Source organism: Theobroma umbraticum, unplaced genomic scaffold, assembly GCF_002168275.2.
Source record: "Theobroma umbraticum cultivar Fairchild unplaced genomic scaffold, ASM216827v3 scaffold_44.0, whole genome shotgun sequence".
Taxonomy (NCBI): domain Eukaryota; kingdom Viridiplantae; phylum Streptophyta; class Magnoliopsida; order Malvales; family Malvaceae; genus Theobroma; species Theobroma umbraticum.
This window is the reverse complement of record NW_018397255.1, coordinates 4,571,503-4,596,064: the sequence shown is the minus strand read 5'-3', so window position 1 is coordinate 4,596,064 and position 24,562 is coordinate 4,571,503. Positions and strand designations below refer to the sequence as shown.

The window sequence follows — 24,562 nt, the reverse complement described above, 5'->3', positions numbered from 1 at the left end:
GGAAAGGAGAACGAAAAAAGGATTGTATAGGCTTATAGTATTAAACTTGGAAGAAAGTTCAAAGGTCGAAGCTTGCAGCTTTTTCTTCTTTCTATTTTTTCTTCCTGGCTGTGCATGCAACAAATACTAGAAATAAATATTCACACAAGAGGAAACAACATTACACAACGTATTAGTTATTACAAGTTGCAACCTGCAACAGAAACCCAGAACAAGAAGCTAGTACCGATTGATGATGAACCAACAACCCTACAAAGCCTAACCAAGAGCTCAATACCAAAGGGGAGAAACGAGGGGGAAAGGAGAAAGGCTTCAATATACGAAAGCAGCTTCCAACGTTTGGATTGATATTACACTGCAGCACTTCAAGATGCGAAGTGCTTGTTGTAAATATCTGTCACAGAATTGGGTACAAAATTGATGTCAATCAAACTGAGGCAATTACATGTAAAATGCTTTTCATTAGCAAATCATTCAACTATGGCAGCTTCTTTAGAACATTTATATATCATCAACATTGGTTAGCCAAAGAAATAAAAGTGTTAGTCAATGCCGATTTTATCTCAATATAGAATTTAACAATTGGCAGTGAAATAAAATACCTTTTCACTTCAGCAACCAACTTGGTCTACTAGTCAGCTGTCAAATAAAGATGCTCAGTAAGTTCCCCTAAGCAACTGTTGCAGTCTTTTCGACAATTCCTTTTTGTACCTTCTGGGGAGCACGATTGTTCAGATCAGCGGGCTTGACAACCACTGCTTCCTCGTAAGCAGCGGTATGAACACCAAGAGCAGCACGACCAGATGGGTCAGGATTTTTGGACCATGCTGCATCCCATTCCACTGCTTTAGCAGTACTGCAGGCCACACTTGGACCTCCTGGAACGGTTGACCTTGCAGCATTCTGCTTGTAATTGGAGGATTAATAACCAATATCAAGAAATCGACCAAGGAACAGACAAAATAAAAAATATATGCTGGACGTGTTTTTCGTTCAGAAAATCTTTCAGAATTTATTTTAATCACATAAAGCATCTTTTATTCTTGTTTGGTCTGAATTAGAGTCTCACATGCCTAATAATCTCACAATATCTAGGCCTTTTTTACACCTTTGTTGGCTAAGAATCCCATTTCTTCTCAAGGGATAGAAGTTAATTTCTAGTTGTGAACTTGAGGGACATAAAATTAATTCCATTGAGAGGAATACGCTGCTACATGCCCCTTTCAAGATACACATAGAAGAAATGGATGGAAAAATAGAGATTGAACAATACAACACCTTGGGAAAAAACTTCTCAAAGATAGTTCTGTAATAGTATCCCTCTTTTGTGGTTGGAGTATTCTCAGGGTAGATAAAACTTGCATTCATCAACATTGCATTGGTGACCTGTCAAGTTTAGAAACAATAGATTGGTTTTATGCAGCCAAGCGGAAAATGTCTCCCGGAAGAACTACAAACAATTAAGCCTACCAATTTGTCCGCATGGTCCTTCAAACCATCAATCCAACCGTACCCAACTCCATCACTGAACTGCTCTTTCTGCCTGTACAAAATGTGCTGGAACAGAGGAAAAAGGCAGTTTCAAGAACAACTACTTCCGGTAAATTTTTATAGTCAAAGGAAACAGGACCAGAAAAAATGATAAAGCCCAGTACATTTGCTAGATGACAAAAATGTTGCAAAAGCAGATTTACCCACCTTTGGCAGATATGGCTTCTGATCATCATCAAATGCATTACGTAACACCCACTTCTCAATCCTTCCAAGATCAGGCCTTATCTGAAAAAATTTTAATTAAATAACCACAAGTGTAGGTTACATTCCCTTGCACAAAGAATGTCTAAATATAAAACTAAATTTTATAACTCTTCATTCACCAACATGAGAAACTAGCAAGTATTGATCCAGTAACTGATCCACACTTATCATTTGCATCAGCTCATTATCGAATACAAAAACTTAGAAAACCAACTACCACCTTACACACTGGATGAAAGCACCCAAAACTAAAATATATCTCGCATTTAAGAATGGCCAATGACACCACATTACAAAGTGAAATGCTAACCCCACAAATGACCAAATGAAACCAGGAATGATAACCATGAAGGAAAAACTGGAGATAGAACAATAAACAGTAAAGCTAATATGGACAATAAACTCTATGTGTTCATTACTATTCTCATGTGAAGGCCATAAAGCTTGTGTCTAATTTATTCCAGTATAGATGGACACAGCACCCCTTTTCTCAACACTTAAACCAGAGAATGTAATGCAAATGAAGAATCTACAAGTATCATACCATTTTCCACTCTGGATCTATACTCATTGCAACATTAATGAACTCTTTATCCAAAAAGGGTACACGAGCCTCAACTCCCCATGCTGAAGTTGCTTTATTTGCTCTCAAGCAGTCATAAAGATGAAGAGCTTTGATCTGTTGAATTATTAGAACACCATCAGAAAGCCAAAATTATACAAAAGGTAGTCAGATAATCAAGCCTAATATATCAATTCCACAAGTTCCTTAACTAAAATCCAGGAAAAAAAAAGTAAGAGTCATCTGGAATACCTTTCGGCATGTTTCTTCATGAAACTCCTCTTTATTAGGTGCTTTATGGAAATACAAGTAACCTCCAAAAATTTCATCAGAACCTTCCCCTGAAAGAACCATTTTCACTCCTAAAGATTTGATTTTTCTTGACATAAGAAACATGGGGGTGCTGGCTCTAATAGTTGTCACATCATACGTTTCAATGTGGTAGATGACTTCCTCCAAAGCATCTATTCCTTCCTGATAGGTCAAAATAGGAGAAAGAATCTCAATCATTTAGGCCCAAAAGTTCAAACGAACATATTCTTTCTTTTTTGGAATGAAGCAGGAAATTACCTGGACAGTGAAATGAAACTCATGGTGACGAGTTCCAATATAATCTGCTACCTCTCTTGCAGCTTTAAGATCAGGAGAACCCTGAATAAGAAAATGTCACAGATAATACAAATAAAGCGATAAAAAAATCAAGTTATATTTGAAAAAAAAAGATCAAGTAGAGTGTGCTATTAAAAGCTGCAGAAATTCATCCCAACAACTAGAAAGAGAAAGGATGTAGATATTAGTAAAATTAATTTGCATATTACTAGTAGCAGTTCACCATGCAAGTATACAGCATTCTTCAATGAATAGTTGCAGAATTTTATTTATTAAGCACCAAAGAAGAAGAATTTGATTTATCAATCAGTTAGCATTTAAGGTAATAACAAATATATCTAATCAACAGGCATATCGTTTACAAATTCACTCATTAATTAATGGCCCAGGGAGGAAGAAAACCAAGATAGTAAGAGGATATGGAATGTATAGCTGAGCCACATGAAAGTGAGTATTAAGACCTTCAAACCAATGCAGAAGGTGTGTAGCTGTGACCCCCACTGGCAAGCAACTTCTGAATTGGCTAGGTGACGGGAAGCTATGGCAGCAACAAGTGATGAGTCCAGCCCTCCAGATAACAGCACTCCAAACGGGACATCAGTCATGAGCCTCTTAAGCACCGCCTAAAATAAATTCACAAGCAAAACTTAGTGCTGAAACATAAATGGAAAAGCACAGAAGTAAGTCCAACAACATTTGTTAATTCAAAGTCACGGGAACAATAACAAATGCTAAATTTATGTGCCTCTTCAAGGATTCAGATGACTGATCCACCAAAATAACAAAAATGCTTAAACAAATATTAAGAATTTTAAAATATTTCATTAATAATTTTCCTTATTTGAGTGAGACAGACAGACAGAGAACTACTGGAAAAGGACAACACAGAATTACAGAAAGAGCCATACAGTCAGCATCAAAGCTTCTCCTAAAAAGAAGGTGGTCACAAGAAAAGAAAAAGAACAATAAAGCAGATTCCAGAAACTAAGCTGACCCTAATCAATCAGGGGAAGGGTGGAGCCCTCATCACAGGGAGGCAAAGAAGTTTCAATTGGTTCTCCTACCATATTCTGAACAATGCTTTACTGCAGTAACATGAGATCACTTTGCAGTAATACCATGGTGACTAATTAGTTGATACTGCTTACTTCACAAAAAAGATTCAATTACATGTTCTGTTTTCCACCCGTGTTTTAGCAAAATGAAAGAAAAAATAAAGACATAAAATTCCAAAGTGTTAATAGAAAACCAATAAAATCAAAACAAGAATATAAAGAGGTCTAAAGCATGCCTTCTCAAAGGCCTCCCGTAGAACTCTGGGATCATATGGAGTTGAAGCAATCTGCTCCGAGTACCATGGGGGGTTATACCATCTTCTAAGCCCTCCTGCAGACATTTCAAATGCAACATATCAAGGGAATTGCATGCAACATTAACAAACAAAGGGGAATTTATAACATTCATAGCAGAACTGAGAAGAGAAGAATATACAACATTCAGAAGTTCTATCAATTCTTAAGCAAGTCAAGAACTTGAATATCCAAAGAAGAAAAGGACCTTGCTTGCTTGAATATATATGGCCCGGAAGGAAAGACATGAATCGTTCACAATCATCACTCAAAGCTTTCATCTCAGAAGCAAACCATACTGAACCTGCAAAGTAAATTGCATTAATTAGCATAGAAGGATGCATCCATAAGGAGGAGGAGGTGGGGGTAAATAAGAACTTAGAATTAGAAATGGAAAACTATTAATCAAGCACAGACAAAAGAACTAAGCACAAAGCATCAAATCCAACCAAACTTGAACACATCCAGCACCACAAGCTAGCTTTATATTTTGCATGTTTCTTAACTATAACTAACATTGAGTTTTCAAAAAAACTCAAAAGGGCAAGGAAAAAGATAATTATTCCTAAGATATTCAATATCACAAAACTTTTCTCTTTCTGGGAATAAGGGGATAAACCTCTGGATTGTTTAAGAAGTGGGTGGTTGAACCCAATATATGAATCTGCTACTCCCTAAGGGGGTGCGCTGACCATTGGAGCCAAGACCAGGTTCACAAACAACAAGCTAATTGGCCTAATAACTAGCTAAACTTTTGCTATATATTATACATCTGAATAGAACCATGAATCAAAAGCTTGCTCGCATATTGACACAAAAGTGTAAAGAAAAGGAAGCTTCTTTTAAATCCAATAATGCCACTGACAAAGTAAACTACAACCAAGACTTAATATATAGCGCATACAAGAAGGAAAACTACGTACCATCAAGGCCCCATCCGATATAAAGTGGGGTAATGCCAATCGCATCTCGAGCTGCAATGAAACTTTTGTCACGAGTGTCAAGAAGGACAAACGAGAACATGCCATCCAGCATGTCCACAAAATCTTCTCCATATTCTTCATACTGGCAAAGGTAAGTAGCCAAATTAGTACAGAGGATACAATTAAGTAAAAAGACCCCACAAAACACGAAAAACACACAGGAAAAGAAAATGATCTAAAAAACTGAATTTAATGTCCAACCTCTCAAGTACTTACAAGGTGAGCAATCACTTCACAGTCACTTCCAGTTCTGAACTGATGGGATTTCAGCTTTTCTCTCAATTGTCTATGGTTATATATCTCTCCATTAACCTATAATCATCAACCAAACATGAAATGAAAATCGAACATTGCATTCTAATTGAGAGTGGCACCACAAAGTTATAGTAAAATTAAGAAAATAAATCTCGATAATATTTTTTTTATTATTATTGACCATGGCAAGATGAAGAAAGTGGAAATCATCGTATTTCCAATAGGTTTCGGCTTTTGCTTTTTATCTTTTGCTTCCATAACCAAAAAGGAAAATGCATGTTCGGTTGAAAAAAGAAAATAATATTTTTTAAAAATTAAGAACAAAAAAAAAGCATAATTTTGCTTTCACATATAACTATTGTGTTTGAATCGATTTTATATTTTAAGCATTTGTTCGTTATTATTATGTACAATTTTTGTTTTTTATTCCCCTTACCAGCTTTTGAGAAAATAAAAGGCAAATATAAAGAGCAAGTATGAAAAATCTTAGGCTCCATTTAGTTCTGGCTTTTGCTACTTGCTTTTTGGTTTTTGCATTTTTGTTTCCAAAAAAATATATGTTATAAGTTTATAAAGCAAAAATAAATGTTAGAATATAAAATCATAATTAATTAAAAATAAACAATACATAAAAATGCAACACCAAATTCTAACATAACTGTAAATTATACATTTTGTTTCCCAAAAGAAATATATAATTTTAATTTCTAATTATTGAAAAACATTATTTACTTTTATATCCAAATAAACATTTTAAGTTAAATAAACAAGTAGCAGAAGCAAAGCAAGCGAAACAGTACGTTAACAAAATGGATTTTTTTTTTTTGAAAGGTCTTAACAAATGGAAATTAATACACATGAAGCACACACTTCCATGTAATTTAATAAAAAAAATTACTTTCATAATTATAAATAACCATCACAAATGTCACAAGTACCAGACACAATTACATTTCCCTAATTACTTCGAACATTTATCAAATAAACTAAATATATTTGAAAAAAAGAAAAAGAAAATATACCGTGACAATAACAGTCTTGTCCTCGTTATAGAGGGGCTGATCCCCTGAAGTCGGATCTACGATAGCTAAACGCTGATGAGCAAGGTAACAATCTTGATGGCAATGTATTCCACTCCAATCAGGACCTCTATGCCTCAATCTACACTCTCCATTTCAATAAAAATCAAACTCATTTCCATTGATAAAATGTTCTTTAAAAGAAAACAAAAAACAAAAGTTTGAAATGCTAAAAACTAATTCAAAATCACCTTCGAGATAGTTCGATGATACGGGAACGTTTAGCTTGAGAGTTATCAACGCAGCCAAAGACTGCAAGTATTCCACACATGGCTGACCTCTGTTGCTGGGTTTCGAATGAAGGATGGAGGCTGCTGAGAAGGAATCAGTAGGAATGAGAGTGGATTTTGTGATTTAAATAATAAGCGTCCTTCAATCAAGGCCGTTGATTTTGACTAGCTTTTGGCCAAGATTCCCCCTTGGTTTCTGCCAGCTACCAAATCTACAGACTGTTACTGAAATTCTTTATTAGGGTTTTGGAATTTTCAGAATTTTGACCCTCGAAAGAGATTCTTAAAGGTAGGGTCATTGGTTTGGGGATCTTGGATCTTTTACCGTACAAATTTTCAGTTGTTTTCGTGAAGTCGTTTCTAGTGGGTGCACCTCAGACCCTCATCGTTCGATTCTTCATCAAATGGGTCTCTTGTGAGTTGAGATGTCTGCGATCATAGCCGGGAATTAGTTCATTGTTTTAAATCTTGCTAAAGGTGTCAGCACTTTGCGAGATTCAAATGGAATCTTTCTTCTAATTATAATTATATATACATATATACTAGCAACAGTAACAATAGTCCCATCCTCATTATTTTATTAAACATCTTACGTAAAATACTCTAAACTCGCTAAGCATAATTGTTAAATTGCTCTAAAAAGAAAAGATATACTCCTAGTCGTTAAAATTATTCTTGAGGGCAACTGTTTTGGGTTCTTGCAACTTTTATCAGTTATTCATGACAAATATGTAAAATTATTCACTTCAAACACATTTATTAATTACTTTATTGTTTTCAGTTTCAAAATAAATTATATTATTATTTTCTCATTTTTACTTGTTTTAAAAAACTTTATAGTTTATACAAGTTAATTAGTCCAAAATAAGAAATTGCAGTACGAGGAATACTGAATATTAATTATATACATTGTTTAAAATAAATAAATATTTAAATTACTTTTCCACAAAAAAGATTCAAAACAAATATATTGTACATTACTTCAATCCAAAGCCTAAGTGAATGAAATGAATTTTTAGATTCTTCATTTATATGCCACTTTTATGTCCCGTTTTAAAGGTTGCACACTTGGATGCGAAGCTCAACAATTGTCTGTCGTTTAATCGTGAGTTGTGATCAACTTCCGCATGCTGGCAATAGTTGTTAATGCCCATGGCCCTTTTGCCTTTAAGCCAACTCTTAACCACAAAGCGTCGTTTTGTGTACAAGTTGTCCGTAACGCATGACCTTTTTGCATTAATTCTTAGTTACCCACCACACCTTTGTTTCGAGAGTTGAACCTTTCACTGTTGATAACATTTTGTCGGAGGGTTAAGCCCAACTTTCAGCTCATGGGAGCTGATTGAATCCAAAACTTTGTTCCGATGATAAGATTAGAATCCAAACACTTTTTAAATTGAATTGAAATCTAGAACGTGTAATTAATCATAATTTCGAAATAGTAGAATGTCTCTTTAACTTTGTTATGACTTAACAAAGAAATAATATCTTTTAGGTAATGTTTGATATTTTATTGAAATTTAATTATTGAGTATATGATTATTAAAAATATAATTTTATGGTATTTGATATAATATAAAAAAATAATGATTATAAGAAATGTAATAGTTGAAAATATTACGTTGTAGTGTTTGATTTGAAAATAATTTATTGAAAATATAATATTAATTTATAAATTATCTTTATATATAAAAATATAAAATTAAATAAACTCATTCTTTTTATGAATAAATATTTAATTTTTAAAACTTTATCACTTAAAATAAATTATAACAATATAAAAATAACATAATATTAATGATTAATTATTTAAATATTAAAAAATCTAAAATTATTATATATTTATTTTTATAATAATATCTATGAATATTAATGTCCTTTGGATGGTAGAATAAAATTGAAATGTATTCTTCCAACAAAGTTAATCTTTGGTAAAATAAATCCTCAAGACACAAATTATTTGAAGATTTGAAATTGCTAATTTTTACTTGCATTTTACATATAAGCGGAGAAGCAAGCATTTAGCCATTTGTATTTTCATTTCTCCCAAATTCTTCCTTTTAAAAAAAATCAAAATTTCATTAATTATTAAAAAAGAACAACCAACAAGAGAAGGACCGAACCTCCAAACCAACTGAACAAATATGCAGAAGAACCAAGAAGTCCTGCAGGATCTCGAACATCCCCGCCCCATCCAACAGCAAAATAAGCACAACCTTATCCTAATAATTAAAGAGTATCTAGATATTAAATAAATAAAAAACTATCCATAAGAACTTATCAATCAGAGTAGAGATAAGAAAAAAAAAACAAAACTCCTTTCTAAATTTTCATATTAATTATAAGCGTCTCTCACTATATACAGTATTTTCTTTAACTCAAATGAAAGATTATTGATTTCTTTTGGATTCAAAGTTTGATTAAATCTACAAAAATGCTAAGTCAAAGTAAGTAGCAAAATTGATCTCTCAAACGATTTTCCCTCTCATTCCTTCATAAATTTAAATTTTTATTTTGATAAGTTGAGGTTAATTAAGACCCTTAAAAGAGATAAGAACAAATTGCATCAATGACAATAAAATAAGAAGTATATAAAGTAGTGATTTAAAAGTGAAATTAAATAGAAATATGTAAACGGAAAGTTAATTTCCTTTCACGAGGGATTGCTATGATATCACAATAGAATTATGTTACTATTCATTTTATACAAAACACTAATCAAACATTATAAAATGATTACACCGAATTAAATTACAAAAAATGTCCCTTATTTGCACTGTCCCAAACGTGCCCTTAGTTGTACGTAAACTTTCGGAATCTTTCGAGTTTAAAATATTGTCATGTTAAAATTGGAAGAAAGATAAAACAAAATTACTAATAATACAATCTTTAGCCCACCTTACCTTGCCTTATGCTTACCAATCCCTGATGTGTCGGCGGCCCGCCTTTTCCTTCAGCGGATCTCAAGTTTGACCCGTCTTTTGACAAGGTAACAGTAATTAAAACGAAAGAATTGTGCCGTACAGGCGTGCGTTCCGAAGGGCCCATTAGATCATTTCGACTAATATAAGCCGAGATACACATGTTGGGCTACTGCTACAATGTTCTGAATGCGCCAGCCGTCAATCAAGGAAGCTTTTTAAGTTTTAAGTTAGACGATGAATGAATCTGATCTAGTTTTATAACAAATTTTGTCTAATTATAAATATTAATTTTATTTATTTGATAATTTACTGATTTCTTTCAAATGGAGTTAACGTTTTACTTGTCAAGATTTGATTTGAGTTATTATACCTAATTAAAACTCATTCCAAAATCGATCGAGTAAAACCTGTAATAATGCACGTACTTTTCATATACTTTTTGGGACTGTCTTTGAGTTTTGACATCTGAGCGGGTTTAAACCGAAGAAAATAAAACGACGCCGTTTCAGGTTATTCTGTCTTACTTGCGAAAACCGTTATTGCTAGACTAACCGGGATTTCTTGTCACAGGGAATTATTCTCCGATCCCAGTTTTAGTCCATCTCCCATTGCATCAGCCAGCATAACAACCAGACGAGCAAGGCGAAGAACGACGTTGAGACGGTAAAGGAAAAATCCTGCGAAAGTTTCTTGGTTAAGGTCGCCAATTATGGCTGCGATAAAGCCCAAAGCTTCGACTCCAAACCCAGGGACAATGAGTCCACGCGTTTGGCTTTACTCCATTTTGCTGACTTTTCAATATGGAGCGCAGCCTCTTATCTCCAAACGCTGCACCAGGTAACAATATTTTCCTCCAAATTTTAATTTACTTAAATTCTGTTTACTCAAATTCTGCCTTTTGATTTGGCTCGTAATTAATCAAATGTTGGATTTAATTTAATTTACTTTTTGATTGATCATTTCGAAATCTGGTTTTCGGTTATGGTGGAGATTGGAAAAATTAGCAACTGATTAAAGGAACTAAAATTTTGTTGTATTTTACGAGGATTAGTTTATCATGAGCTTTTGGCAAAGTTTTAATGAAATTTTTATGATTTTGCCTAGTTTTTATTTTTTCTTCTTAAGATTGACAGCATAAGTAGAGAGACCTTTGAATTTGTCCCGAAGACAGCTTATTTTTGGACCTGATAAAACTTTGAGATTTTTCATTTGCATTTTTACTGTTGTGTTTCTATCTTGAACTTGAAGCATCATCTTGGCTTGCTGCTGCTTTTATACAATTAGTACTTAAGTATCTTCATTGGCATCAATTGCTCAGATATTTTCTTGGTTCTTTCCTTCCATATCTTAATGCAATATTTTAAAGTTTGAAATGCTAGGATGTACATTCAGTTTAATAATGATTGTACACTCGAACACATGTATATGGATTGATACACCACTGGTAACAGCTATAAATGTCTTCCCCTCACTCTGATACTTTGCGTATGTTTGAACAATTTTTCCTTCCAAGTTTTTAACTCATGATAATCTTTTTTCTACAGACGAGAAGTAATTGTAACTTCATCAGTCTTGACATGTGAGATAGCTAAGGTAATTTTGCGTATGCTTTATTTTACTTTATGTCTGGTTCTGTTCACATTTAAGCATATCAATTTCTAAGATCATTTACTTTTGAATATGCTTACTAGGTTATATGTGCTCTGATTCTCATGGCAAAAGATGGTACTTTAAAGAAAATGGTGAAAGAATGGACTTTGGTGGGCTCACTGACTGCATCAGGTCTTCCCGCCGCAATTTATGCCCTTCAAAACAGTTTGTTGCAGATATCTTACAGGAATCTCGATTCACTTACATTCTCAATGCTGAACCAGACAAAAATATTTTTCACTGCCTTGTTTACGTATATCATACTGAGGTATCTTTCTCAACAGCTCCTTTGTCTATCATCTATCTCCTTTGAGGGTTGTCCTGTGAAAGGAACTGCCTAGATGCTATTATCTCCTTTCAGTTAGAGAATTTAGTACAGATCAACTGGTTCCTATGGGTGCTAGAACTATGTTCTTGTTTATATATTTTACTCATTGTTCTGTGCTGCTCTGAACTTATAGCTACTGATTTGCTGGACTGCTTTTGAGTTTTGCAAATGACTTAGTTACTGGTTATTATATATTTTGCGTGAATTTGATAGTTCTTTAATTGTTTTTCTTTGAAATATGGTATCATTTTCATGATAAGGCATTTATTGACATGGATGAAATAGTAATGATATTGTCAGGATCCTTGTGAGCTCATTTGGCTTGATTGTGATGCTTCTATGCAGGCAAAAGCAGTCAATTCAACAAATTGGGGCTCTTTTCTTGTTGATTATGGCAGCTGTTCTTCTAAGCATTGGTGAAGGCTCTAGCAAAGGTTCAAGTAGTGGTGACCCTGACCAAATTCTATTTTATGGAATTGTCCCAGTCTTGGTTGCATCTGTGCTCTCTGGTCTAGCTTCTGCATTGTGTCAATGGGCTTCTCAGGTGAGAAATGGCTTGGTCTTCGGTTTTGAAGATACAAATTAGTACAAAGGCTTAGTTTTCTCTCTGTTCCTTAATATGTTGTTTATTACAGGTTAAGAAGCACTCCTCATACTTGATGACTGTAGAAATGTCTATTGTTGGAAGCTTATGCTTACTGGCTAGTACCTCTAAGTCTCCAGATGGAGAGGCTATCAGACGCCATGGATTCTTTTATGGTTGGACTCTACTAACTTTGGTAATAGTCCTATTTTATTTGGAAAATTTTCTCTAGAGAGAAATGGGGATGCTCTTGGGTTTAGCACAAGCAGGGAAAGGATAGGATAAGACTGGGTAGAGAATTTTGTGAGTTAATTTACTAAGATCTATATCATGGATGCCTGTAAGTTTATTTTGGCAATCTTTTTATGTTTTAACTGCTATGATACATACATCAAAAAGTTTAAATACAATTGTCTTCCTTTTTTATTTTTATTTTTTTCAGATTCCAGTTGTAGCTAATGCTCTTGGTGGGATTCTTGTTGGCCTTGTCACCAGCCTTGCTGGTGGTGTGAGAAAGGTAAGCATAACTACATAAAAGTAAGTGGTGACTAAGTAGGATGGAGTATTGAAGGGTAGAGTGACGATAGATGGCTGCAGGTCGACATAGGGGCCATCGAATTGCATATGTTGTAAATCATCACGTGAAAAAGGTCTCAAACTTAAAGCCATCGATGTCACTTCTTAGTTAGTAATTTTCCTAGTCCATGAATTGACTTCAAAGAGGGGTGGAGGTAAAGGGAGGCCAAGTGTCCCGGATCTCTGCTGGAATGCAGATTTCAGAATACCCTTTTTAGGGTGTTATTAAAGCTGAAGGACCAATCACTCTTCCTTTTATGCCATAAATATTTTATTGCTTGAATTTATCTCCATACCACATCACTGTCTCAATGATACTTATGGTAGCAAAATTTTCTCAAATGCGTGCAGGGGTTTGTCATTGTTTCTGCACTTCTTGCAACAGCCATGCTGCAGTTCCTTTTTGAAGGAAAGCCGCCATCAGTGTATTGTCTCGTGGCTCTTCCACTCGTCATCAGTAGCATTTCAATATACCAGAAATATCCATACAGAGTGAAAAAGAAGGAAGCCTAGTAACCTGCAGCAAATAAGGGGGTTTCTGAGAGTGGCCTCGATTATTACAGTTTCCATTTGTTTTCCCAAGTTTTAGGGGAAGGGTAAAAGGAATCATTTAGGATGTAAGTGTACCTACTTAGTGTAGGCAAATGAAGAAGGCATATTGTACTTGCGTTCATCAATTTCAGGACATGTTGAATTGGGTATTGATTCTGACTGAAATTGGGAAGAAAAAGAACATGGATTTGATTTAGTCTGACCTTTTCGGGCAGTGCACAATTGTATGAAATGAATCATGCATGTGAAGAGTACTCCCGTGTAGACAGTGGCTTCATTGAGCAAAGCAATAAAGAAAGAATACCAGAATCAGTATTCAATTCCTCTGTGTACATTAGATGTTTTCAGAGGAGTTCTATGCCCCCCCAAAAAAGAAGTCAGAGCGCGGCCATAGCAATGGTCATTTTTATTTCATTATACAGGTGGTCAAGGCATTAAATGAAAAATTAAATATTATTATATTTTTATTTGAGCATTTGACTTGATAATTGGTGCATAATCTCTGCTTTTGCGGAGGCATCTGGCTTCAGGACGGGTTTTTCACTTTCTGTTTGTAGGAAGACGAAGTTATTTTCAGGGCCCATTAGTACTACATGGATTTCTAGCCCAGCCCAAGAGAAAGCGGTAAGAGCAAGCACCCAACAAGCCGTTTTCGTCTGCAAAAGCCTCACAATTCACAAAACCCTCTTCCGGTACCATTTTCGATACTTGAGCTCCACCCAGAAAGCCAAGGAAATTAGAAAATGGCAAGTAGATTAGGAAGACGAGTTGTTCACTTCGCCAACCTTCCAATCAAGCTACTAATGCCAAACACCTTCACCAACATTCAAGAAATAGCGCTCAAAACCATCCCATCGGCGTCCAAGATCGAGATCAAACGCGTCCTCGAATCCCTCTACGGTTTCGACGTCGAAAAAGTCCGTACTCTCAACATGGAAGGCAAGAAGAAGAAACGCGGTGGTTTCTTAATCGCCAAACCCGATTACAAAAAAGCTTACGTCACTTTAAGAACCCCTCTTTCGATATCCGAGAACCTTTTCCCTATTAAGATTATTGAAGAGGAAAAAGAGAGTATTAATAAGAATAGTAAGAGTAAGAACGTTGTGGAAGAAGGGGAAAAGAAGAGACATTGGCTTGATGGGAAGATGAAGAATGGTGGAGCTGAGAAGCGGAAGGTTTCTTACGCCTCGGGTCGTGGCGGCAGCGGCGGCGGTGGAGAGGTGAAGTTTCCTTGGAGTAGCATGACGAGGGCTAGTTAGGTAGGTAGGATTTTTGGGTTTTTCCTTTTCCTTTTCCTTTTTTTAAATAAGGGGTTGAATGGGAAAATTGGACTATCATGAAGAAAGGGTTTTTTTTTTTTTAATGTTTTTTACATTATTGATGAGAAGTTATTAATGATGCATATTACTCAAGTATTATGAAATGGGGTTTTAGTTTTGTTGCTTCAATTTTTTAATTTAGTTTTTGTTTGATTAATAGAGCATAAGTAGTCGGTGGTTGTTGTGGTTATCGTGCAAGGCTGACTATTAAGCAACTTGTTTAACCAAAATGGAATTGATAAGCTTGCTTTCGGATTTAGCATATATGTTGATCAAACAACTTCTACGAATCCTCCCTGCCTACTTGAAAAATCCGAATGCCTGCTTGTTTTCTGTTTCATTGGACACACATTTCTAGCTGCTCACTGAGAAATCTTGAGTTGTTGTCTACCTCATGGATTGGTGTAATAAAGTATTAGTAAGAAAGACTATGTTTAAAATTGAAATTTACATGGCTGAAATGACAGATCCTTTTCCATTATGAACATGTGCTATGGTCTGATAACAGCAGAACCTTTGAGACTTACATGATAGAGATCACAACTCGCTTTCCTTTATGAACAATTTTTATGGTCTAATAACAGACTGTTGAGATTTACATGACTGGGATTACAGTTCCCTTTCCATTATGAACATGTTCATTGCATCTTTCCTTTATAAGAGAGAGATGCAGGGATGTTCTATATGGCAAGATATGGTATTAATTTAACATTCAATCTAAACCTTGCGGAATAAACTAGTCAAAATGGAAAGATAATGCACATAATGCTGTTGAGGCTGTTGGCTGGGTTGAGTATTGAGATTACAAGATTCTTACTGCTGACAAATTTATGATGCTGATTGCCTACGTCTAAAGCTGATTCTGAAGCCCGCTGGATTTGATCTCTGCTGGCCATCTCCATTGTCATCATTTTCTGCCTTCACGTGGAAAGAGTTCTTAATCTTCCTCCAATTCAAACTCCAACCTGATGCATTCTTGTGCTTGTTGCATATCTTTTCATACTCTTGTTGCAGGTCAGAGTAGTCGTTTTGTAGTTCTGTCATCTTTGTCTTTACATTCTCAAGTTCTGATTTGAGGTTCTTTATCTCTGTGTTTGTGGATTGTCGGTGTTCCTCTTGTTCAGAATTATCTTCTCGTGCTAATGTTTCCTTTCCTTGCATTGCCATCCTCATCTTTGCTTGCTCCGAAAATAAAACCTGCATATGAAGTTGATGGATCATACACTATTTAGCCCTCAGAAGCTGGGTTTAGTGCCTGGTGACTTTGTCTACTATCAGAGTGTCAATAGTTTTCTTGATGTTCCTTCTCTTCATTCTGATGGCATTTTATTCACTATTATGTTATCAGGGGCCTGTAATCTAGATGAGTTCTTATTTGTTGTCTGAACACTCTACAGTGAAATCTATACGCTGCTTTTTTGGAAGCACTAGATGGTTTAATTCTTGGGAAACATCCAAACGTTACCTTTTGGTGTCCATAATTGTTCTATTGACCTTGTGATTGCCTTCTTCTCTAGTGATTGACACACACACGCAAATTTAATTTTATATAAATTAGATTATTATGGTTTTAATTGTTCTGTGGTTGATTTATCTCTTACTTTTGTACTCTTATAGTTGATTTGAGCTTTTCCTGCTATGAACGTGAACTTATATCAGGTGCCTTCTGTTTTTTTTTTTCACTAAATGATATGCTTATCAACAGAAAAATCATTGGTATGCATGTGTGCCTAATGCGGACAACCTCCCTGTATAATATACTTTTCCTCTGAATGCCTGAAATATGATTTATCACTGTAGTCATAACTGGTTTGTAAGATGAAGATCTCCTAGTTAGTGCTATGAGAACCATAAAATGCTTTCATGGTTTTAGTTGTGGATTTGCTATGTACGCAAGGCTTTAAGGAACATTTTCACAGGTCTGTCAGGTATATTTAGATTGCAAGCTGTTGTGATTCCTGGTCCAAAAATTCTAATCTAACTTCAGGATAGGTCTGTGCAGTTGCAGTATTACCTTGTACATTTGGTTTACTTTAGAACCATGAAATGGGAGTTTTGTACAGAAGACTTTTTAAGAGTTGACTCTTGATAGCTGATACGGTACAAATTCTTCATAACTCACAGAAGACACTGATGCAGTGAAAAATTTGAATATAGAGTTCTGACATAAGTTACCTGGACAATAGTTCGTAGGGGCAACCGATCATTTTGTGCAGCATGCATGCATGCATCAAATGATAGTTTTTCACTGTTCATTAGTTTGCACAACCTTCTCCGGTCATGCTCAGATAGTGAGGGATGAGTCTGAAAATGATATAAAGAATTAAATATTAAGATCTAAATCAGCAAATGATCTAAATAGCATAAGAGACTTGACAAGTAACCTTGAGATAGATATCAATGGCTCTGTAGAGGCCATCATCACAAGATCGAGCATTTTCTGGCAAGGATTCGGCAAGAACTTGAAATTTTGTGATGGAAAGATAGGGATCCCTGGCTATTTCTGCTAAGTAATTGTCCAATAGCTTACTAACATTTGTTTTCCCTATTTTTGGCTGCTGTTGCTGCTGCTGTTGTTCATGCATCAAAAAATAGTCCAAAATCCTTTGCACCACCTCTATGTTGTGCATTGTTCGCTGCTCGGGTGAACTGTTGAGGAAGGTATATGAACAGGAATATAAATAAGTCTAATTGCATGGTTATAAAGGACTACTCTTCTGGAGGTGTTCTTTTTGGATTGGCATGCTAAATTAGACAATCTGCTAATGAGGTTAAATAGTAATACTCACTTTACCATTATTCCCTGATCTTCATTTTTATAATTAGGGATCAGTAGATCATTTACGCTGGCATCTTCCAGCATCATTCCAACTCTCTTTTCAAGATCTGATATCAGAGCAGGTGATGCAGAATACACCATGGCTGTTTTCAACATCTGCAACAAGAACTTACATGAAACAGCTCCATGTTGAGAAGGAAGTATGCTTACTAGGCTTTCAATAATTGTTTTTTGCTCCTTGTTTTGTCCTGCACCCTCTTCTTCCTTTCTTCTCAAAATACTGAACTGCACCTCGCTCTTCCCAAATCCATATCCTCTCAGTCCTTCCAATTCCTCATCCATGTCTGGAAGCCAGTTGTCTGCATAATTCATTATGCATTTACCTATGATCTCTGCTTTTGTTCCTTTTGCTCTAATTGCTGTCATAATCCTCATGAAATGATCAATGCGAAGGGTAGCCACATCACTGAACCACCAGGTTTCTTCACTAACTATATCTCCAGTTGATGAGTTCTCTCTTGAAGCCTTATAAGCTATCGAGTCACAGCATCTTCTGACAATCTGGAGGTTTTCTGCCCATGGGGATAGGGTTTCACAAGATTTGAGAACAGTAATAGTGTCTTTCCAGGATGCCAGGACTACAAATGTGAGAAAAGCTTCTGTCTTGGCTATGAGATTTCCATCTTCAAATTCTTCTGTCATCTCTAGATATTCTGATGCACATCTTAGTGCAGCTATGTTATTGGGGTTTAAGTCTACTGGGAGACCATAACAAAATTTTAGAATGACCTCAAATGTTTCTGATCCACCTGGAAAATTTTCAAGCTTGAGATCATACCCAAAGTTCGAGATTGAAGGCTGAATTTCCAGCCGCCCTATGTAGCCACTTTTTGATACCAAGGGATACTGTTTCAGGAGAAAGAGATTAGAGAGCTAGTAGTTTGATACCAAGGTTGGCTCTGCACTCTTTTATATGTTAATAATTTCAAGTTGTTAAGATTATTGTGTTTATTGGACACGAGTAAATTGAAAGAGTAACTGGTTTCCTTTATCTTCTAACTGGGCCAGAAAATAATCAGATTTTTCTTCTCTAGGAAAAATTTTGGAATCTCAGAACTCTGATAATGATGAATTAGTGGTAAAACAGGGTCACAAATGCTTTATTTATTTATTACCTATAGTACACATCACTTCATGAGGGGTTTGGAACTTTGTAAAGCTCCCTTACTTTGTGTTTTCCTCTATTTATGTTCTTATTGAACATTTATTCCATACTTCTCTACTTTAGTTTAGCAATAGAAGGCTTCAGAAAAAAAAAAAGGAAAATAAGAAATGAAAGGGGTCCCGATAGTTATGCAGATTTTTGTTTTGCTCATCATAGTTATGCAGGTTATATCGGATGTTGTGCAAAATCTTATTTATCTTTACGATTTACCTTGTGAACATTAAAGATTGCTTCTTGAACTTGGATCACGAAATCTGTGGGGATTTGAGATGTGGCAAACCTGCATAAAATTACCCAACAAAAGAAAAGGAAGCATGAGCTGCAGCAATTTACTTTGAAACAAATGGTAATGAAGGAGAAGCAAGCAGCTTCGGCATCTCAACATGTTATCCTTTTTCAAATCAGTTATTATGTTGCCAATTCTAGTTTAAACTCGAGAGTTTGAATCGCAAGGAATGCATGTTTTACCATGAAAGTCGCTTCCTTTTGAAGCTATCAGCTACAGAGATGAGTTTGTTTGGAACTATGATGCTTTGATCGTAAGCTTGATGATCACTGCCACCGGCATCACTCCCACCAGGACTTCGTGGCTGAGCCATTTGAAGAGACTTCATCATGGTGATGCTCTTCCTGCAGACATGGTATTGAGTTTCTTACAGTTTATATCGGTGAAGAGTTTTATGAAATAAAAGCAGGGTGCAGTTCGAATAAATGTGAGGAGAAAGTCTGTGGCTGGAAGAGACAGATGGTCAAGTTGGTTGGTGCGAGTGGGGTATTTTTAATTACAGAAACTGTTGAAGGAAATCGAAGGAGATCAATCAAGGTTGATGTTATAAGGGAGGGAATGTTGGCTATGATTTGTCAATTTCTCAACCACGTATGCCTGCATTATTCCATGATGATTGTGTGGCTCACTGAAGGCGGACAGACCATTTCACACATTTATTAATACTAGTGTAAGTTCATGTCTTTTATCAGGAAACTTGACGTCTGAGACCGTGGGTCGATAATGATGTAATTCATAAGGGTGTGTGAAAATAGGATCACTTCATTTCTAACAGTATTCCCCGGGGTTTTATAGTTTTGGGCTCGGTAGGCAGAGTTGATAGACCCTTTCTGCCTTTCGGAGAAGCAACGTGACAGCAGTTAGAATCCCGGCCTGCTGTCATGAACTTTTTGTATGCATTTGGCGACAGCCTCGTTTCATGTAATCAGTAACATCAATTTTGGTTGAATCCTGGCTTTATAGCTTTGCTCAGATTCATTCATATATCTAAGAAAAGTGGGATGCCTGCCTATACCATAATCCTGACTTTTGATTGTTCTCTTTGCCAGCTTGTTATTTTTAATAATTCCCTTCGATTGAGTAACATGTTGTGAGTTGTTCCACTTTGCCATGCCATGCAATGCAATGCAATGAAGCTATTTGTTACAAAAGGGGTAAGACTAATTGGTAGCACCATCCTTTCTTCTTCGGGATTTCCTCACGATAAAAAGGTTTCCTTTCTTGAGGGGAAAACGTGGTTGGAAGAGATTGACCAAGCTGGTAATTTGTTGGTTTTTATGCATCTTTAATATAATCATAAAAAAAAAAATTGGAAGGAAACAAGGTTAAATTCCTTCCCTGTTGCCTGAAATGTGTGAATTGCTGCGTGAAGTCCGTTAGAAGGTTCGTTTCCTTAGCTAGAATGTAGAAAGCTAAGCAATTTCGACTTTTATTATTTAATCTGTATTTTCATAAAACTGGGATCTATTTGCGGCTCAATGAATAAATTATTACTAGAAAGGGACAAATTGTCAAAAAATAAATCTCAAATAGGAAGAGGATTAATCTCGTAATTAAAATTTCCGGCCGTGCTCATTGAGCGTCGGTAATAGGACAGAAAGATGGGGGGTAAAATTGGAAAGGAAAAACCCGGTTCAAAGATTTTGACTAGGCCGTCCTCGTCATAGTTGGCGGTTTCTCCTGCTCCCTATATAAAAGGGATTGAACTCAAAGCCTTCATTCATTTTCTTCTTCTCCCTCATTTCCATTTCCATTTCCATTTCCATCTCCATCAAAATAATAATAGTAATAATAACTACAATTTCAGTTTTCTTTCGAGATTCAGATCTGAAACTTTCGCGTTTAGGAGCAAATTGAAAAATGGCGACGGTGTCTCCTCTGGCGAAATACAAGCTGGTATTCTTAGGCGATCAATCCGTTGGTAAAACCAGCATCATTACCCGCTTCATGTACGATAAATTCGACACGACTTACCAGGTAATCTCCCGTGATTCGACGTAATTTTTTCATTGATTCATGCAGATTCAATGAAGATTTGACCGTTTCTTAAACTCCTCTGTTTCATACATTGTTTTAATTTGATTTAGTTTTCCGTATTCTATTTGTTGACCGCGAAGTTTAATTACGGTTTTAATATCGTCTGTCCTTATGTTGTTGATCTCGAGCGAAGTGATCGTAGTTTAAAAATGCTTGATTTGTGACGTACAAGGAATTATTATCAATTTTGCGTGGTAGCTTAAACAGATCTTGATTTTTCTTTTTTGGTTTTTTTGGATTAGTTTAATTTTTTTCTTTATGATAAATATTTCTAATTAATTGAATTTGAAAATTTCTTCCATTAGATCCTAGAATACTTGAATTGAGGGGTGTTCATGTGCATATTTTCCTTGAATATTTTTAAGCTTTTGAAAGAAGACTTTGCTCGCGATTTATTGATGTAAACCAATTGCAGGCTACCATCGGGATTGATTTTTTGTCAAAAACAATGTATCTCGAAGATCGTACAGTTCGTTTGCAGCTTTGGTAATATAAGTTCTTCCTTTCCTCTCTCTCGCTTCAAAATTGTAGAATCTTGGAAATTTCTGTTGAACGCTTATTTTATTCAACTCTGGAGCCATTGCCATAAATTTTGGAATGAACATAAGCACGTTTCTACTGAACTTAAGGCATTTGTTTTGATTGCTTATTAGTTAGACTGCAAATTAGTTCCAAAATTAGGTTAATTTTTTCATAAGGCATTTTAATTTATCATCAGCGGTGAGGCTTTAAAGTGGTGGGTGATGGCCGGGACATATAGAAAAAAAAAAACCAGTTTTTCTTGTTGAATCCCCCGGTCTTTCCTCTACATCCAGTTAGAAGAGGCCACTACTTTGGAATTGGAAGCTAATTCACTTCTGTTCTGTTCTTTATCCACTTAAAGAATATTGTCCAAAGTCATCATGTAACAATGGTCTGTTTGGTAATTGAGTAAAGTATAACATGCCGATTAATCTAATTTTCTTGGTTTTTCAGTTTTTCATGATGCATATACTCTTCAATTCTCCAATCCTTGCTTCATTTAGTTTTATCTTATAATTTCACAGGGATACTGCTGGGCAGGAGAGATTCAGGAGTCTTATCCCAAGCTACATCAGAGATTCTTCTGTTGCAGTAATCGTCTATGATGTAGCTAGTGAGTATAAGCTAATTAACCCAAGTACTTTTTTTTTTCACTATTATTTTTCTTTTTTAGTTCATTAGATGAGAGACAATGATAAAAAAGCTTTTGTTAATTGACGTTATGATAATGTTGGTAAATTACTGTCCCTTGATAGCCATTATCACTATATGGTAATGTTGCCATTCATGTTTACCTTATTTATTTAAAATTCTCACTTGGCTATCTCCTTGCAGATAGGCAATCATTTTTGAACACTTCAAAGTGGATTGAGGAGGTACGCACAGAACGAGGCAGTGATGTCATTATTGTCCTTGTTGGGAACAAAACTGATCTGGTTGATAAAAGGTTAGTCACAAATTGAGAAATTAAAATTTTCAGATTGATTTTCCATATTGTTGGAATTCAATGAGGTTCTTGTCTCAGGTTTTAATCAAATTTAAAGGTGTAAATCTCATTGACAGAGTATCTTTTTAGCTTGCCAACTGACACTGAAGCCAGCAAAGTTGACTTGCATGTTTTTCTTTTCTCATATTGATATCTCTATACAGGGCTTATGCGCTATGCTTTCAGCTTTTGAAAAAAGAACGAACTTAAAAATTTTGTTTACCTCTTCTCAATATGATACTTAGGTCTACGATTGCAATTGAGGGGAATTTCATGTAACAGTCTGACCTAGATCATACAAGTAATTCTTGATGTTGTTTCCATTTATATTGTTTGGTGATTAAACAGGCAAGTTTCTATAGAGGAAGGAGATAACAAGGCTCGTGAATTTGGAGTCATGTTTATAGAAACCAGCGCAAAAGCAGGATTCAATATCAAGGTAAAAAAGGAAACACTATTTGATAGTCATAACAAAATATTACTTAGCGTTCCATATATTCTTTTTGTTAAAGAGTCAGTGCAGTTTGGGGATGAAATTTGTTTGCTTGTAATTTCTTTCTATAAGTTATTCTAGGGGTTTATCTTTTGTCGACGTTGATCTGCTTCTATAGCGTGCTTGCCACATCGTGTCTATGCAAATGCATTGGTATTCTTCACATTGTCCTTTGTTAACTTCCAGTTTTTTTGTGAATGTGAAATTGCAGCCTCTCTTCCGCAAGATTGCTGCTGCGTTACCTGGGATGGAAACTCTTTCTTCAACAAAACAGGAGGACATGGTGGACGTGAACTTGAAGCCTACTGTCAATTCATCCCAGAAGACAGAACAACAAGGAGGGGGTTGTGCATGTTAAGAGAAATGTATTTACTAAAAGCTTAAGAGAGAAAAAGTAGCATTCAAGCATTTTTTTTCAGCTATCAAATACACAAGTGAATTTAGCAAACACCCGTAAAATATTGTTCCGGAGCAAAATCTTTTTTGCTCTTCAGTTTACGATCCAATTTCTGGATATTTCAGGAAGGTGGCCTACGCTTCTGGTCCTACGGTAGGTTGTTTCACATCTCTTACTGTTATTTTCCTCGTAGTTTATGGAACTTCTTCCATGCGTCGTAGCAACTAGACTTCGATTGTGTTGAGTATTTTATTTGTCTCACAAAATTCCTTCTAGTATATAGCCATTCATTGTGTGACTTGAATTGGCAGCTTTAATGCTCATAAGGATTTTTTTTATGAGAATTTTCTACAGATTCCATTCTTTATATATATCATACTGAAAATAAAAGTACATTGTACTGCATTTATTTTTTGGGTGCATAAGGGAGCTGCAGAGGATAACAACGGCTAGGCAGCTTAAGTTGTTAAAGCATTGTACTGAAAGTAGGTTTACTTTATGGCAAAAAGAAAACAAAAAGGTTGCTGAATTGGTTTTGAAAAGGTTACAGAGAGGGACTAGCCTTAAAAAGTATCTGTGCCTAAGAAGATGTTTTGTTTTGGGTCAAATATTTGTTTAATTTCCAAACAACAACCCAAGGTCCTTTCAGAGTAATAGCCATCATCGAGTCATAAAGATAATAGGCCCTATCACAGCCATTTCTTATGTAGACCCATGCTAGGATACGCTCTTTGGAGTTATCCAAAAGCATATGTGTTACTATCAAACAAAAAATGCAAAATGAAGAAAATAGTTATTGTGGGTGAAGCAGATGGAAGGTACACTTTGGCACGATAGCCAAATTCCGTGTTACTATTATCAGTATAATTTTCAAGTTATTGTTCCACCCGCCACGACAGTATGCCAAAGGTACTGAAATCGTGCCTCTACCTAATGCCTTTAGAGCTTTGCGGTTTCACCCACTGATTTTTTCCTTTTGGCAGTTGGCACGGCTACTTTCCCCACCATGAAGCCACCTCGCTATCATGTAATTTACGTGCCCTGGATTGTAACAGAATTCACCCCGCCCTAAGAAAGTAGA

The 24,562-nt window shown here is 35.6% G+C and overlaps 5 protein-coding genes across 5 annotated transcripts; 3 read left to right on the top strand and 2 right to left on the bottom strand.

Annotated features, from left to right (window-relative positions):
* Positions 1–8: 8 nt before the first annotated feature.
* On the bottom strand, positions 9–7,220 carry LOC110409485 (asparagine synthetase [glutamine-hydrolyzing] 2). The gene is made up of 15 exons (XM_021418841.2): positions 6,787–7,220; positions 6,539–6,677; positions 5,478–5,573; positions 5,202–5,343; positions 4,487–4,582; positions 4,221–4,315; positions 3,391–3,552; positions 2,891–2,971; positions 2,573–2,794; positions 2,303–2,437; positions 1,699–1,779; positions 1,471–1,557; positions 1,279–1,386; positions 603–903; positions 9–394 (listed from the first exon to the last, which is right to left on the bottom strand). Exons 1-14 carry the CDS (start codon positions 6,864–6,866, stop codon positions 670–672), a joined length of 1,758 nt encoding a protein of 585 aa, XP_021274516.1. The 5' UTR covers positions 6,867–7,220; the 3' UTR covers positions 9–394; positions 603–669.
* A 2,984-nt stretch (positions 7,221–10,204) lies between these two features.
* LOC110429316 (Nucleotide-sugar transporter family protein) lies at positions 10,205–13,640 on the top strand. The gene is made up of 7 exons (XM_021445287.2): positions 10,205–10,586; positions 11,294–11,342; positions 11,441–11,667; positions 12,073–12,271; positions 12,363–12,506; positions 12,753–12,827; positions 13,238–13,640. Exons 1-7 carry the CDS (start codon positions 10,459–10,461, stop codon positions 13,397–13,399), a joined length of 984 nt encoding a protein of 327 aa, XP_021300962.1. The 5' UTR covers positions 10,205–10,458; the 3' UTR covers positions 13,400–13,640.
* A 137-nt stretch (positions 13,641–13,777) lies between these two features.
* Positions 13,778–14,861, top strand: LOC110429317 (Ribosomal protein L23/L15e family protein). The gene has a single exon (XM_021445288.2). The coding sequence runs from the start codon at positions 14,182–14,184 to the stop codon at positions 14,695–14,697; it is 516 nt and encodes a 171-aa protein (XP_021300963.1). The 5' UTR covers positions 13,778–14,181; the 3' UTR covers positions 14,698–14,861.
* Positions 14,862–14,980: 119 nt separating this feature from the next.
* On the bottom strand, positions 14,981–20,049 carry DOT3 (Phototropic-responsive NPH3 family protein). Its single transcript, XM_021445286.1, has 6 exons — positions 19,230–20,049; positions 18,972–19,041; positions 17,547–18,442; positions 17,142–17,406; positions 16,933–17,061; positions 14,981–15,954 (listed from the first exon to the last, which is right to left on the bottom strand). Exons 1-6 carry the CDS (start codon positions 19,376–19,378, stop codon positions 15,586–15,588), a joined length of 1,878 nt encoding a protein of 625 aa, XP_021300961.1. The 5' UTR covers positions 19,379–20,049; the 3' UTR covers positions 14,981–15,585.
* Positions 20,050–20,764: 715 nt separating this feature from the next.
* On the top strand, positions 20,765–23,848 carry LOC110429499 (ras-related protein RABH1e). Its single transcript, XM_021445570.2, has 6 exons — positions 20,765–21,024; positions 21,500–21,570; positions 22,131–22,219; positions 22,441–22,552; positions 22,940–23,030; positions 23,296–23,848. Exons 1-6 carry the CDS (start codon positions 20,908–20,910, stop codon positions 23,440–23,442), a joined length of 627 nt encoding a protein of 208 aa, XP_021301245.1. The 5' UTR covers positions 20,765–20,907; the 3' UTR covers positions 23,443–23,848.
* Positions 23,849–24,562: the final 714 nt, after the last annotated feature.

What these genes read in the sequence shown, in the direction of transcription:
- LOC110409485 (XM_021418841.2), bottom strand. Translation starts at nt 6,866, where the DNA reads ATGTGTGGAATACTTGCAGTCTTTGGCTGCGTTGATAACTCTCAAGCT. An exon ending in AGAAGCCATATCTGCCAAAG is followed by an intron (nt 1,558 to 1,698) that starts GTGGGTAAATCT and finishes CCTCTGTTCCAG; the next exon opens with CACATTTTGTACAGGCAGAA. An exon ending in TTGAGAAGTTTTTTCCCAAG is followed by an intron (nt 904 to 1,278) that starts GTGTTGTATTGT and finishes AATTACAAGCAG; the next exon opens with AATGCTGCAAGGTCAACCGT.
- LOC110429316 (XM_021445287.2), top strand. Translation starts at nt 10,459, where the DNA reads ATGGCTGCGATAAAGCCCAAAGCTTCGACTCCAAACCCAGGGACAATG. An exon ending in TTTACGTATATCATACTGAG is followed by an intron (nt 11,668 to 12,072) that starts GTATCTTTCTCA and finishes GCTTCTATGCAG; the next exon opens with GCAAAAGCAGTCAATTCAAC. An exon ending in GTTGGACTCTACTAACTTTG is followed by an intron (nt 12,507 to 12,752) that starts GTAATAGTCCTA and finishes TATTTTTTTCAG; the next exon opens with ATTCCAGTTGTAGCTAATGC.
- LOC110429317 (XM_021445288.2), top strand. Translation starts at nt 14,182, where the DNA reads ATGGCAAGTAGATTAGGAAGACGAGTTGTTCACTTCGCCAACCTTCCA.
- DOT3 (XM_021445286.1), bottom strand. Translation starts at nt 19,378, where the DNA reads ATGATGAAGTCTCTTCAAATGGCTCAGCCACGAAGTCCTGGTGGGAGT. An exon ending in GATCAGGGAATAATGGTAAA is followed by an intron (nt 17,407 to 17,546) that starts GTGAGTATTACT and finishes CTTCCTCAACAG; the next exon opens with TTCACCCGAGCAGCGAACAA. An exon ending in CCATTGATATCTATCTCAAG is followed by an intron (nt 17,062 to 17,141) that starts GTTACTTGTCAA and finishes TATCATTTTCAG; the next exon opens with ACTCATCCCTCACTATCTGA.
- LOC110429499 (XM_021445570.2), top strand. Translation starts at nt 20,908, where the DNA reads ATGGCGACGGTGTCTCCTCTGGCGAAATACAAGCTGGTATTCTTAGGC. An exon ending in AATCGTCTATGATGTAGCTA is followed by an intron (nt 22,220 to 22,440) that starts GTGAGTATAAGC and finishes ATCTCCTTGCAG; the next exon opens with ATAGGCAATCATTTTTGAAC. An exon ending in AAGCAGGATTCAATATCAAG is followed by an intron (nt 23,031 to 23,295) that starts GTAAAAAAGGAA and finishes GTGAAATTGCAG; the next exon opens with CCTCTCTTCCGCAAGATTGC.